Source organism: Piliocolobus tephrosceles, chromosome 10 (assembly GCF_002776525.5).
Source record: "Piliocolobus tephrosceles isolate RC106 chromosome 10, ASM277652v3, whole genome shotgun sequence".
NCBI classification, from domain to species: domain Eukaryota; kingdom Metazoa; phylum Chordata; class Mammalia; order Primates; family Cercopithecidae; genus Piliocolobus; species Piliocolobus tephrosceles.
This window is the reverse complement of record NC_045443.1, coordinates 63,486,038-63,500,699: the sequence shown is the minus strand read 5'-3', so window position 1 is coordinate 63,500,699 and position 14,662 is coordinate 63,486,038. Positions and strand designations below refer to the sequence as shown.

The 14,662-nt window shown below is 41.2% G+C and overlaps 1 protein-coding gene across 4 annotated transcripts in view; it reads left to right on the top strand.

Annotated features, from left to right (window-relative positions):
* GRIP1 (glutamate receptor interacting protein 1) overlaps nucleotides 1-14,662 on the top strand; it is a 325,602-nt gene that overhangs the window by 258,837 nt on the left and 52,103 nt on the right. For all 4 annotated transcript variants that reach the window (XM_031936348.1, XM_023225078.1, XM_023225077.2 and 1 more), the window contains one exon: nucleotides 5,336-5,481. In XM_031936348.1, the coding sequence (XP_031792208.1) occupies nucleotides 5,336-5,481 (146 nt within the window). The remainder of the gene's footprint in view (nucleotides 1-5,335; nucleotides 5,482-14,662) is intronic.

The following is a 14,662-nucleotide window of genomic DNA, read 5'->3' as shown; positions in this document are numbered from 1 at the left end:
TTCTCCCCATCTCCTTCAGGTACCCCAATCAGTCATAGATTTGGTCTCTTTACATAATCCCATACTTTTTGGAGGTTTTGTTTATTCCTTTTTATTCTTTTTTCTCTATTCTTGTCTGCCTGTCTTATTTCAGAAAGATAGTCTTCAACTCTGAGATTCTTTGCTCCACTTAGTCTGTTTGGCTATGGACACTTGTGATTGCATTGTGAAGTTATCATGTTGTGTTTTTCAGCTCCATAAGGTCATTTATGTTTCTCACTAAACTGGCTATTCTGGTCATCAGCTCCTGTAATGTTTTATTATGATTCTTAGCTTATTTGCATTGTGTTAGAGTATGCTCCTGTAGTTCAGTGAAGTTCATTATTACCCACCTTTTGAAGCCTGCTTCTGCCAATTCAGCCATCTTAGCCTCAGCCCAGTTCTGTGCCCTTGCTGAAGAAGTATTGCAGTTATTTGGAAAAGAAGAGGCACCCTGGCATTTTGAGTTTTCTGCAGTTTTATGTTGATTCTTTCTCATCTTTGTGGGCTTAACTGCCTTCAATCTTTGAGGTTGCTGACCTGTGAATGGAGTTTTTGTGGGGTCTTTTTATTGATGATGTTATGGTTGTTGCTTTCTGTTTATTAGTCTTTCTTTTAACAGTCAGGCCCCCCTTCTGTAGTGCTGTTGTGGTTTGCTGGGGGTCCACTCCAGACCCCAAGCCTGGGTCCCTCCTGCACCTGGATGTATCGCCAGTGAAGGCTACAAAACAGCAAAGATGGGAGCCTGCTCCTTCCTCTGAGAGCTCTGTTCCAGAGGGGCACCGACGTGATGCCCATCTGGTGACCTGGAGACCCCTGTTGGGAGGTCGCACCCAGTCAGGAGGAATGGTATCAGGAACCCGCTTAAAGAAGCAGTCTGCCTGCCCCTTGACAGAGCAGGTGCACTGTGCTTTGGGGAACGACCCTCATCCAGACCGCCCAGACTCTCCAGAGCCAGCAGGCAGGAAAGGCTAAGTCAACTGAACCAGAGAGACCATGGCTCCCCCTCCTGCAAGGGGCTCCATCCCAAGAAGATCATAATTCCGTCTATAAAACCTTGACTTAGAGTGAATTTCTTAACCTTGAGTTTAATTTGATTGTGCTGTGGTCTGAGAGACTGTTATGATTTCAGTTATTTTGCATCTGTAGTTGCTGAAATTCCTACAGGTGGTCTATAAGATTCTTGTACTTGAATATTGATATCTTTCTCTATGTTTGGGAAGTTCTCTGTTATTATCCCTTTGAATAAAGTTTCTACCCCTATCTCTCTCTCTACCTCATCTTTAAGGCCTAACTCTTAGATTTGGCCTTTTGAGGCTATTATTTAGATCTTGTAGGTGTGCACCATTGTTTGTTTGTTTGTTTGTTTGTTTGTTTGTTTGTTTGTTTTGAGATGGAGTCTCACTTTGATGCCCAGGCTGGAGTGCAGTGGCACGATCTTGGCCCACTGCAACCTCTGCCTCCTGGGTTCAAGCAATTCTCCTGCCTCAGCCTCCCAAGTAGCTGGGATTACAGCCACACACCACCACGCCCAGCTTTTGTGCGTGTGTGTGTGTGTGTGTATGTGTTTTTGTATTTTTAGTAGAGACGGGGTTTTGCCATGTTGCCCAGGCTTGTCTCAAACTCCTGACCTCAGGTTATCTGGCTACCTCGGCCTCCCAAAGTGCTGGGATTATGGGCGTGAGCCACCATGCCTGACCCAGTTTTTTAGGGTTTTTTGTTTTTTTTCTTTTTTTCTTTTTTCTTTTGTCTTCTCTGGCTATGTATTTTTAAATATCCTGTCTTCAAGCTTACTAATTCTTTCTTCTGCTTGATCAATTATGTTGCTAAGAGACTCTGATGCAATTTTTTAGTGTGTCAATGGCATTTTTCAACTCCAGAATTTCTGCTGGATTTTTTTAAATTATTTCAATCTCTTTGTTGAATTTATTTAATAGGATTCTGAATTTTTTATCTGTATTATCACCGACTCAAAACTTCATTGTTTCCTCAAAACAGTAATTTTGAATTCTCTGTATGAAAGACCACATATCTCTATTTCTCTGTGATTGGTCTTTCGTGCCTCATTTAGTTCACTTGGTGAGGTCGTGTTTTCCTGGATGGTCTTGATGCTTGTGAATGTTCACTGGTGTCTGAGAACTGAAGAGTTAGGTATTTATTAGAGTCTTTGCAGTCTGGGCTTGTTTTTACCTGTCCTTCTTGGGAAGGCTTTCCAAGTATTTGAAGGGACTTGCGTGTTGTGATCTAAGTTTTTGGTCACTTCACCTGTATCTCCATTAGGGGGCACCCCAAGTCCGGTAACACTATGGCTTTTGCAAACTCAAAAATACTACCTTGGTGGTCTTGGGTAAGATCCAGAAGAATTATCTGGATTACTAGGCAGAGACTCTTATTCTCTTCCCTTTCTTCCAAACAGATATAGTCTTTCTCTCTGTGCTGAGCTACCTGAAGCTGAGGGGTGAGGGGGTGACACAAGCACCCCTGTGGTCACCACCACCAGGACAATGCTGGTTCAGACCTGAAGCCAACATGGTACTAGGTCTCAAGTAAGGCTGCCAGTAAACCCTTATCTGGCTACTACCAGTCCATGTTCACTCAAGGACCAAAGGCTCTATAATCAGCAGGTGGCAAAGTCAGGCAGGATAGTATCCTTTTCAGGGCAGTGAGCTCCCCCTGGCCCCTTGCAGGTCTAGAGATGCCATCCAGGAACCTGGTCCTAGAGACAAAAACCTTAGGAATCCACCTGGTGCTCTATTCTACTATAGCTGAGCTGGCACCCAAGCCACAAGACGAAGTCTTTCCCATCCTTTCTACAAGGAAAGAAGTCTCTCCCCATGGCCACCACTGATCCAGGCCCATGGCAAGTACTGCCTGACTACTGCCGATGTTCACTCAAGGCCCAAAGGCTCTTCAGTCAGCTTGTGGCAAATGCTGCCAGGGCTGGGACTCTTCTTTCAAGGCAGTGGGCTCCCTTCTAACCCAGAACAGGTCCACAAACATCCAAGAGCTAAGGCCTAGAATCAGGGACCCCAAGAGCCCACTTGGTACTCTACCCCACTGTTGCAGAGCTGGTACCTAAGCTGCAAGTCCTTTTTACTGTTTCCTCTGCTTTTCTCAAGCAGAAACAGCCTCCCCATAGCTACCACAGCTGGGAATGTGCTGGGTCACACCTAAAGCCAGCACAACTCAGTCTCACCTAAGGCCCACAGCAAGTACTACCTGGCTACTGTTGCTGATTTTATTTTTTTATTATATTTAATTTTATTTATTTTTTGAGACAGAGTTTCATTCTGTTGCCCAGGCTGGAGTGCAGTGGTGTAATCTTAGCTCACTGCAACCTCCACCTCCCAGGCTCAAGTGATTCTCCTACCTCAGCCTCCCAAATAGCTGGGATTACAGGTGTGTGCCACCACGCCTGGCTAATTTTTGTATTTTTTGTAGAGATGGGGTTTCACCATGTTGGCCAGGCTGGTCTTGAACTTCTGGTCTCAAGTGATCCACCCACCTTGGCCTCCCAAAGTGCTGGGATTGCAGGCATGAGCCACTGCACCCAGCCGTGCTGCTAATTATTCAGGCCCAAGGGATATTTAGTCAGCAGGTGATAAATGTTGCCAGGACTGGGTCCTTCCCTTCAAGGCAGCAGGTTCCCTTCTAGCCCTGGGTGTGTCTAGAAATGTTGTCTGGGAGCTAAGCCTGGAAAAGGGGCCTTAGGACTCTGCCCGGTGCCCTGTCATACTATGGCTGAGCTGATACCAAAGTTGCAAGACAAAGTCTTCTTTAGTCTCCCCTCTCCTCTACTGATGTAGAGTGAAGATTTCTCCAGGAGTTGTGAGCTGTGCTGTGTAGGGCTAGGGGAGGGGTGTTGCAAGCACTCACTTAGCCACCCCAGCTAGTTTCTCGTTAGGTCACATGCCCCCCAAGTCTACTGGCTCTGAGCTCAGCACAGCATCAGGACTTGTCCAGGAATTGCAGTCCTTGTGGCTTTAAACTGTCTTTTGAGTTTATTTAGTACCCGAGAACACTTCAGCGTGCAGCAGTGAGGCGTGCTGGAACTCAAGTTCTGACCACTGGAATGGGTAATTCCCCTATGCCTAGGGCTGATCTAAATGTTCCCTCTGTGGATATCAGCTGACTTCTGCCCAGTGTTGCTTTCCGCTGTGACAAGGTAGCACTGAGTTTCAATGCAGTCTCTCCATCACTGTGTTCTGCCTCCCACAAGTGCACAGTTTTTCTCTCTATGCCATGTGGCTGCTGCAGAAGGGGTGGGGAAGGGGCTGGCATCATCAGTTCAAGACCTTCTTTCCTACCCTCTTCAGTGCCTCTTTCAATGATATGAAGTTAAAACCAGGGACTGTGATTGCTCACCTGATTTTTGGTTCTCATAAAGGTGCTTTTCTATATGGATAGTTGTTAAATTTGGTGTTCCTGCAAGGAGGACAGTCAGTGGAGGCTTCTATTCAGCCACCTTGCTCCGCCTCCCTCCTGCTACCATTTTCTGGCTATAGGCAGGAGGTGGGGAGGGTCCCCAGAGAGTCTGGGGCATGCATTTTCAGAGGGTAACTTAAAAGAAGGGAAAAGAGAATGGATGCTGGGAAACAATTAGCAGTCTCTGGCACAGACATAATGCACAAAAGGCTATTCTTACAAATCTGTGTATATATACATATATGCACATAGAAACATATACATACTACATTCATATTATTTTTTTCATTTCATTATGGACCTTAAAAATTTTCAGCAGACCTACCCTGGTCCACAGCCAGTTTTAGAGTCCCAGTGGCCACTTTCCAAAAAAGCTATGGATTCATCTATAAATTTTCTTGCTACTCCGGCCATAGTAAGTTTCCAGATGCAAGTGGAAATAGCAGAGGTTCAAGCCTTAGGCTTCCACTAACTCTATTACACCTTGCCTTCTTTCATTCTCTCAGCACTCTCCTAATATCTGGACTACCAAGGATCAAAAGTAATACAACAATATGGAAAAACACAAGGATACCTGGGTCTATGCAGACCGTCGCCCATTACCTCCAGTCCTAGGAATTGTATGCTTCCTGAGTGACACTTATATATGTTCTTGTGTAATTGAAAAAAGTATAAGAAAAAATGGTTTTAATATTCTGCAATTTAATGTCATGGCAGGCAACCCAAATAAGACTAGAAGAAGGGAGGGAGTTGTCAATAAAGTACAATTTAAAAACAGTTGAACCTCTTTTCCTCTAAAGACTACCACAGTGCTACATTATGCTTAATGCCTCTTAAATGGCCTACTTAAGTGCTCATCATTAGTCATGTGTTACTATGCATTCACTAACAGAACTGGGACCCTGGAACTTGGGGATAAATTGCTTGCAATAGATAATATCCGGCTGGACAACTGTTCCATGGAAGATGCAGTTCAGATCCTCCAGCAGTGTGAAGACCTGGTGAAGCTCAAAATCCGCAAAGATGAAGATAATTCAGGTATTGAGAGCATCCTTAGTTAAAACTGATTTTTCAAAATGCCCATCTGTCACCAAAGATATTAGATCTTGATGTTTTACATACAACAGCTGGCTAGTGACGTGGCAGCAGTGTTTCACAGCTAGAAGAGTCTTTAAATTTTATGTTGAGAGTGTAGTATGAATTTTAAATAATGGTGCTTGTATATGATATCATTAAGATATTTTCATTATAGGAAACATTATAATTGCATGAAATAATTTTTAAAGGTGATATCTAAATCATCGTCTAATACCACACTAATACAGTGAAACTGGTGGTTTTCTAGTTTTTGTTGATATTCCTATGGCATAACTATAAACAAGTGGATGTTGCATTTTTTACCTAATTTTACATTATAAACATTTGATCATTTTATAAACTCTGAATATTTATCATTTTTATTGACTGCCTGTGATTTATCTTTCTTCTCTTCTTAAATCACTATATTGCTTCCAATTGTTTTGTTATTGTAAATAGTACTCTTATAGACATCTTTATACATAGATATCTTTATTCAGCTTTTCAACTTTTTTTTTCTTTTGAATTGTTTCCTGAGAAAATATTCCCAGAAGCAGGATGGCTGAGTAAGAATACAAAAGAAATGTCTATGATTCCTATGAGCCAGTCATGCCTCACGTTGCTTTTCAAAACGGCTATATACATTTTTTAGGCTCTCCAGTGAGACTTAGGAGGGCATAGAATCATCTGAAGAGTTTGTTAAAACACAGATCGTGGGCACCACCCCACGTGGGACCTGAGATTCTGAATTCCTAATAAACATCCAGATGCTGCCACAGCTGTGGTGCAAGGAGCACACTTTGGGTTGCCCTGAAATAAGAGACATCTTACCTGATTATGATAAGAATATAGAGCCAATTGAAAAGTGTCTATTCATCAAAAGAGTCAGATAATGTGGGGAATTACAGAATGTGATATGGATCCATAAAGTAAACATTTCATTTACAATTTTGCCAATCCTGTGGGTAAAGTCAAGGCTTTCCTATGAACGTGGTTCTGCTGATTATAGTTACAAGTCTTTTTGTTTGTTTGCCTAAACCATATCCACAATATATATTTTATGACTTCCAGTTTTATTTTGGTTTGGTTTGGTTTTTAATGCAGTGAGACTTTAAATAATTTATAGCAATCTAAATGCCTCCTCCACCTAGATTTTGGTCTTCCCCAGTGTTTTAGAGTTTTTCTGCTAGGTAATTAACAGTAGATTTTATGTTTGTTTGTCTGTTTTGTGTTTGTTTTGTGTGGCACACCCAGGCTGGAGTGTGCCATGGAGTGCAGTAGAGCCAGCTCTGCTTACTGCGACCTCCACCTCCCAGGTTCAAGCAATTCTTGTGCCTCAGCCTCCTGAGTAACTGGAATTACTGGCGTGCATCACCTTTCCTGGCTAATTGTTATATTTTTAGTAGAGATGGAGTTTTGCCATGTTGGCAAGGCTGGTCTCAAACTCCTAACCTCAAGTGATCTGCCCACCTCGGCCTCCCAAAGTGCTGGGATTACAAGTGTGAGCCACTGCGCCTGGCCATAGATTTTTGCCTAATGAACCCTTATTGAATCTTTCCCAACGGTTGGATTTTGTTTTCATAGAACAACTACATTCATATTTCATAGGTTATATAGGATTAATTAAATTAGATAGTTAAAATAACAAGTACAGCTGGCATAAACAGGTTTAGGAATAAACATAATTGCCTCTAAATTTTGAGGTTTACAACTCAGGCAGGAGCAGGAGCAGAAGTGCAGAGGGGCTAGATAAAGAAACCTATTGCTCTGGAGCATGCCATGGCATTGGTCTGTACATTTTATGATGGAGGATGAACAACCACAGTTAATTCAGTAAATTGGTTAAGTGGAGATTGGTTGAGAGAGCGTCTACTGTATATAATTTCATTGCAACCAGTAATGAAGTTGTGGCAATGTTCTGGGATTTCCTTAATCATGTCATCTAGATCTAGAGTTCATGGTTATGTCAGGCTGTGTGTTTATGATTGTTTATGATTCCTATTCAAAGTAAAAAAACAATCTATAGTTGCACCTATCAGTACAATTGGTGATTATATCCAAATATATTTTATAACCAATGTTTAAAAATATGCACAGGTTTGCACTCATTATTTCCTAAGCAACTGATTTTCTGTGCCAACATTTGCATTTCCCTCCTTACAAGCCTGCTTCAGTTGCACTTTCTTTTGGGGATTTATTTCAAAAGAGGGAGGAAGCCTTTAGCATCAGCTTGGGTTCTGTCCTAGTCAAGAGGCAAAGCCCTGTGGAGAAACCTGTTTTGCATGATTTGCCCTGCTCAGCAGATGTCAGCTACCTTCCTTGCAAAGTGAAAAAGCCAAGCCAGAGATGAATATGTGTAATGTGCACAGTTGGCAATGCATCCAATTTCAAAGCCAGGCTATGTCTACCGGTTGGCAGGAGTTTCGCAAACAATTGAGCGCTTGGAAAGCTAGACCTTATTTTCAGTTACTGATTTCCTTTGCCTCATTTTCCCCCTTTATACCCTTCCCCTACAATCCCTATGTACACTATTATGATAGTTATTGTGCTTATTAAACATTTTTTAATTTTAAGAGGTTCTGTTTTTAAAATCCTAAACCTTCCATTGGAAAACATACAACCACCCAAAATAAGACTATAGATATTGGCATGAGAGACATACTTACCCAAACCAGATTTTCTCATACTGATACACAGAAATATATATTCATTCAGACATGGTTTTATAAAAGATCACTATTTGAAGATTATTCAGCTATTGATTTTGAGGAATTTATATGATCCTAGTATTCTCTTCCCTTACAACAGTATAATTTCAGTACCTGAATTCATTTTTATTCAGAGCAAAGTAAGGGAGGAAAAAAAATTATTCAAAATGTAAAGCCTGACCACAGATTATTTAAAGTCAAACTAAATCTTCACAAAGAGCAAATGTTTTAAAATCAGACATGATATGATGAAGAATGGAAACTCAGAAGAAGAGATGGTAGGAGGGGGATGAGGGACCAAAAAAAAAACTACTTATTGAGTACAGTGTGCAGCACTTGAGTGATGGGTGCACCACAATCTCAGGCTTCACCACTATACAATTCATCCAGGTAATGAAAAACCACCTGTACCCTTAAAGCTATTAAAATAAATTATTTTAAAAATATCAGACCTCAGTTTAAAGTTCACCTCTACCACATTTGAGCTGTGAGAGTTTGGGCAACTTGCTGAACTTGTCTGAGATTTGGTCCCATTTTCAGTAACGTCTACATAATGATACCCATCTCAGGGAGCTGTCGTAACTTACTGAAAGAAATACTGGCACAGTCCATACTCCACTCAGTAAATGGGGACTATTTGTATTCTAATTACCTCCTGAAATCCCTTTCTCTGCATTCGTTCTGATCCTTTATCAAGATATGACTGAGTGGAAAATAAGCATTGACCCTTCGGACCGTCACTGATTTAGAAAGTTTGATGTTATGCTTAATCTGAAATTAGGTTGGTGATTAGAACGATCCCATTAAATAGTTGCCATGCTTTGTCTCAATATTTTTGAATGGTAATATTCAGTGTATATTCTCCACCCCCAGAAATGTTGCTCATTGCTAATGTAGGCCCTCTGCACTTCAGGAGTTTTCTAGTCCCTTAACGGCTGGCTGCTCTCCTTCCTTCAGTGATGATTCTCTCTCCGGTCACAGGAAGTTTATAACTATACTTGATGTAACTTGTTTTCCTAAGCTAGCTTGTACTGCAAATGGGATTTAACAGATACTGCTTCAAAATGTAAGCAGTTCTTCCAGCTTCGCAAGTCTCACTACCCTGCTGTGTAACTTACCCAAGGAAATGGTAGAACTATTCTCAAATGCTGCTGAACCCCTCGATTTTCAGTCATGCCATCAGCATTCATTTATTGTCTATGAAGTATCAGGCAATGACTACCGGTTCTTAGATAAAAAGGACACAATCCTGCCCTTAAATCAGTTACCACCAAATAGGAGAAACAAAAGAAAATCAATAATTAACAATATGGTGAATGTCCTAAGGATATGCACAAAATATTCCACAATGGTAAGAGAATGTGAAGGCATCCATTTGAGCCTGAGGACCTCAAGGAAAAGATTCTAACAACCTGGGTCCCGAAGGGATTTGTGAAGTGGTGCAGAAAGTTAGAGACAGCATGGCACACTCTAGTAGGCAGATATGGCTCAAGCAGAACATATGTGCAAGGACTTGGTAGTAGGTAAGCTAGAAAGGTATACTGGAGCCAAGTCATTATGGGCCTTGTAAATCATGTTAAGAAATTTGAATTTTATCCCAGAAACCAGTGGGGAGCCATTAAAGGAATTAAAATGGGAATGAGGCCCACCGGACTTGGTTAGTGACCATTGGTTTTAATCACTTTACGAAAGCCCTGAATGAGCCATTCAAGAGAGTCTGAATTAACTCTGTTTCTAGCCCAAGCTGGGGGAAACAGTGGAATGAAAGACGAAGAACGCCAGACTGGCTTCATAACTGACAAGTGGGAAACTTAGGCAAATTAACTTCTCTGAGCATGAGTTTCCTCATCTGTAAATGTCCATTTAATGCTTACTCTACTTGGCTGTTTTAAGGATTAAAGGAGGAGATATATATATATATTTTTTTTTTTTAATTAAAGGAAGATATATATATGTGTGTGTGTATATCTATACATGTATTTTTTGTTTTGTTTTGTTTTGTTTTGTTTTGTTTTGTTTTTGAGATGGAGTTTTGCTCTTGTCATGCAGGCTAGAGTGCAATGGCACGATCTCAGCTCACTGCAACCTCCGCCTTCCAGGTTCACTGATTCTCCTGCCTCAGCCTCCTAAGTAGCTGGGATTACAGGTGCACAGCACCATGCCCAGCTAATTTTTTGTATTTTTAGTAGAGATGGAGTTTTGCCATGTTGGGCAGGCTAGTCTCAAACTCCTGACCTCAGGTGATCCGCCCACCTCGGCCTCCCAAAGTGCTAAGATTACAGGCGTGAGCCTCCGCGCCTGGCCTAAAGGAGGTAATATATTTAAGAACTCACCAATAAGTTTGCACCTAGTAAGGCCTAATGAATGCTGACTATCAGTAGTCATTACTGTATTTGGATATTTTAAAAGTGAATTTAAGCTCTATTTAACAATGGCCAAATCTTTTAGAACACTTGGAGTTGTAGGTGTTTTTCTCCCTCATTCTGGATTCAGCCACCATCCTGCCTTCAGGAGCTTCTGCATTTGTCGTCTTCCATTACTGCAGGAATGTAACTCACGTAGTATCCAGTGGTTCTTGTGTGGGTCCAAGGCTCTGGGATTCCTGAGGCTGTGACCCAATCCCCAGGTCCTCAGCAATGCAAATAATCCCCTTGAAAAAATCTATTGTTTTGCCTTGATTGCTTCTGAGTCCAAAGTAAATGAAGAGAGTTGGAAGACCTGGCTAGGGCCTGAGAGGAAACCCTGAAACAAAGCAGTAGAGACTTTTGGGGATTTGCAGGAAGAGATAGAGGTTTGCAAATCTATCATATATTGTTTTGAAAACTCGGCTTTGTATTACCACCTTTTTGTCAATCAAATATACAGCTATTAATGATTTCTCATTTGCCTTGGGGAATCTTATTCTAATATATAGCATATTTTTGGAGACCATAAATCAATACTTGACCTTCATGGGCTCTAATCTGTGTAAAAAAATCATTTTCAGGCTGCAGCTTGTCCTATTCAAAGCAAATTACCTTTATCCAGCCTTATTACTGATTAAATTAGTCCTTTGAAGACAGATTCCTATTTTGAGCTTCAAACATATATAGTTCACCAGTGTTAAGCCAAGCTAAGTAATTTGTGGTAGCTTTTCCCCCTAAACCCAGATTGGAGTATTGGAGTAGCAGAGATGCCCCTTTCCAAGCTCCCAAGAATGATCTCGGCTGTGCTAGGAGCACTGGAAGGAGGTGTGTTGACAAGAAGCTGGCTGCAAGAAGGACCTATGATAAAAAGTACTTTTCTCTTTTCTTCAGGCTTGATTTCATAAAGGGATGGCTCTTCAGCTTGAGTGTGCATCAGAATCACCAAGAAGATGTTAATCCACAGATGACTAGGCCCCTCTCCCAGAGTTCCCATTCCTATTGGTCTGTGGGATAGGGATTCTCAGTCAAATGCAAACTTGAGACTTTGTATTTGTAACAAGTTCACAGATGATGCCAAAACTGCTGGTCCTAGAACTACACTTTGAGAAATGCTGTCACAAACAAACCTAGTTTTGAGACTTAAAATTATCACTTACACAAAGAAATTTGAATTCTACTCTGAAAACACTTAGCAATTGCTTGGACATCTCCTGGTATATCATTGTGACATGCCTATATAAAATGACTGTGCAGCAATAAGGGAGCTGTAGACAGTGTTGTTCAAATGGTTTACTTTCTCAGGCCTGTCCAACTCCAAGAAATTTAGCTGTACTCTAAAATTAATTCCATCACTTTTAGTTGAAGTGAACTTTGATTGACCTGCACATGTATGCCTTCCAAAGGCTCTCTCCCAAATCCAAGCCTCCTGTCTGGCCACCGAAGCAGCTACCATTATGGATTCAAGCCAGATAGTGTTCATTTTGTTAAACAAGCGGCACTCAAGAAGCCTGAAAATAACATTGCACATAAGTAATGCAGCAATTTTGCATCTGTTCTGTGCTTCCATTAATTTTCTTAACTAGAGCTGAGCAGAACAAACAAGTAGGCTTGCCCCGTTTCCTGTCTTTCACTAATCGTTGTAAACCTTCTGTTGTGATATAAAAGCTGTTTATAATATCATTAACATCTGCTTAGGCTCACTTTGAAACTTACTGGTGATTCTACTTTTTTCTTTCTCAGAAGTTTCTCTTCTAGTTAAACACCCTAGTCGCTCCTTTCTAAGACTTCTACCTGAAGCAACCTCAAGGAGAGTATATTTAGGAACGCTTCAATCTCCAAAATAGTCTGAGTATTCCTTCCTAAATGGCAGTTATTATCCTCCTCCTAAGCTGCAGGGCCTCACAGAGGCCAATTGAGTTAAAGCCCGAGAAGGCAGGTGGAATTGGCAGTTGAACCTGAAGCTGACTCAACACTCCTGGCACGGTGGAGGGAGGAAGTTCTAGGTTTGCTCGTCCCCACAATGGCAGCTGAGGTTGTATTCTCAAACTTTGAATGAGATTAGGTTTGCATCACATGTCTTGGAAAAGGAAACTAGACCTTGGCATAGCAGGGAAGCTGACTCGCAAAACTCTCCTGGAGATCTCAGCCTGGGAACCAATGACTACATGCTAATATGCATTCATCTTTCTGCTCACTTGTTCAAGCATTTACTGAGTTCCCTTTGGTACCAGACATAGTTCTAGGCTATGGGGATATGAAGATAAAAATTTCTGTTTTCAGGGTAATCTTATTCTAAGGAAGAGCCAAGTAGTGAGATCCTTAAAACATAGAGTGAAAGGTATACGCTAGAACATGCATTTCCAAGGGGGGCAAAAATCGGTTCTTAAAATTGGTTCTTGTGGTATCTTGGATATTACATGATGCTGGTTTGTGGCTCTCCAAATCTCAATCATACCTGATTGAATTCTAGTTCTTAATATTTAATTTCTCTCATTAAGGAGAATTTAAAAATAATTTCACTCTTCTCATTATTTGAGAGCAAGAATGAAAATAAAAGTTTAGAAACATCAGAAGAACGCTCAGGAGCTGTGGGTCTCATAGGCAAGCCTCTAGCCCCTCCAGCTAAGCTACCAGGAAGCCTTTCTGAAGGATGAGACTCTGAGCCAAGCTTTAAAGTAAAAGTAGAAATTCTATAGGATAACAAATGAGAGAAAGGTGTTTGTGCATAGGGAGTAACAGGTGCACAGGTTAAAGATGTTAGAAAAGTGCTATTTAAGGAATTGCAGTGGTTCTATGAAGAGAGAATTTAGCAGATTGGATTGGGATGGGGGAGGATGGTGTGACCCTCTGGGGGCCAGCTCAGCTCTTGCAAAGGGGTTATATTTTATTCTTAAAGAACTGAGGAACCAATAAAAAGCTTTAAGTAAGAGAGGAACATTTCAGATTTATGTTTTAAAAATATTCTGGGGAGGAAAAAGAAGAAATTTTATGTTGGCAGCACTGGTGAAAGTAGAAGTGGGGAGTTGGGGGCAAAGGCTGGATCCCAAGCAGGAAAACTGTTTAGGAGGAAGCCATTGCTATGAAAAACTGGGCAGAGCCAAGATGGGATCCTTCTCAAGAGCAAGTGGTAGTGGGATGCCCTGGAGAGCTTGCCTTGTGGGCAGATAGGCCATATGGTCTGGAAAAGACTGTGTGCGGGCAGCCATCACCACCCTCTATGAAAGGAAAGCCAGAGTAATTAAATATCTGTTTACACAAGGCATCCACATAGGGCTTTCTAAGGGAAATGATATTATTTTCTTTTTCAAAAGCTTGTTATTAAATTCAAAATACATACAAAAATAAAAATAACATAATGAATCACCATACAACACCCAGTGTTAACAGCGATTTGCTTACAACCAACCTTGCTTCATCTCCCCTCTCAGTCTGGTTTCCCCACCTCACCAGTGGAGTTATGAAGAAATTCCAGGCATCATCTCATCCGTTTACTATTACTAACATATGCCTAAAATATACTTTTTTAGGGGCGGGACGCGGTGGCTCAAGCCTGTAATCCCAGCACTTTGGGAGGCCGAAACGGGTGGATCACGAGGTCAGGAGATCGAGATCATCCTGGCTAACACGGTGAAACCCCCATCTCTTCCAAAAAATAATACAAAAAACTAGCCAGGCGAGGTGGCAGTCGCCTGTAGTCCCAGCTACTCGGGAGACTGAGGCAGGAGAATGGTGTGAACCCGGGAGGCGGAGGTTGCAGTGAGCTGAGATCCGGCCACTGCACTCCAGCCTGGGCCACAGAGTGACACTCTGTCTCAAAAAAAAAAAAAAAAAATACTTTTTAAAAACATGTAACTAAATAACATCATTAGCAATATTTTTAATATGATAAAATAGTCAATGTTCACATTTCCCTGATATATATAAAATCCTAATTAAAACCAACTGTTTTTATAAAGCAGTCTCTCCGATAGAAAAAATAGACAGCTTTTTTTTTTTTTTTTTTTTTTTTTTTTTTTTTTTTTTTTTTTT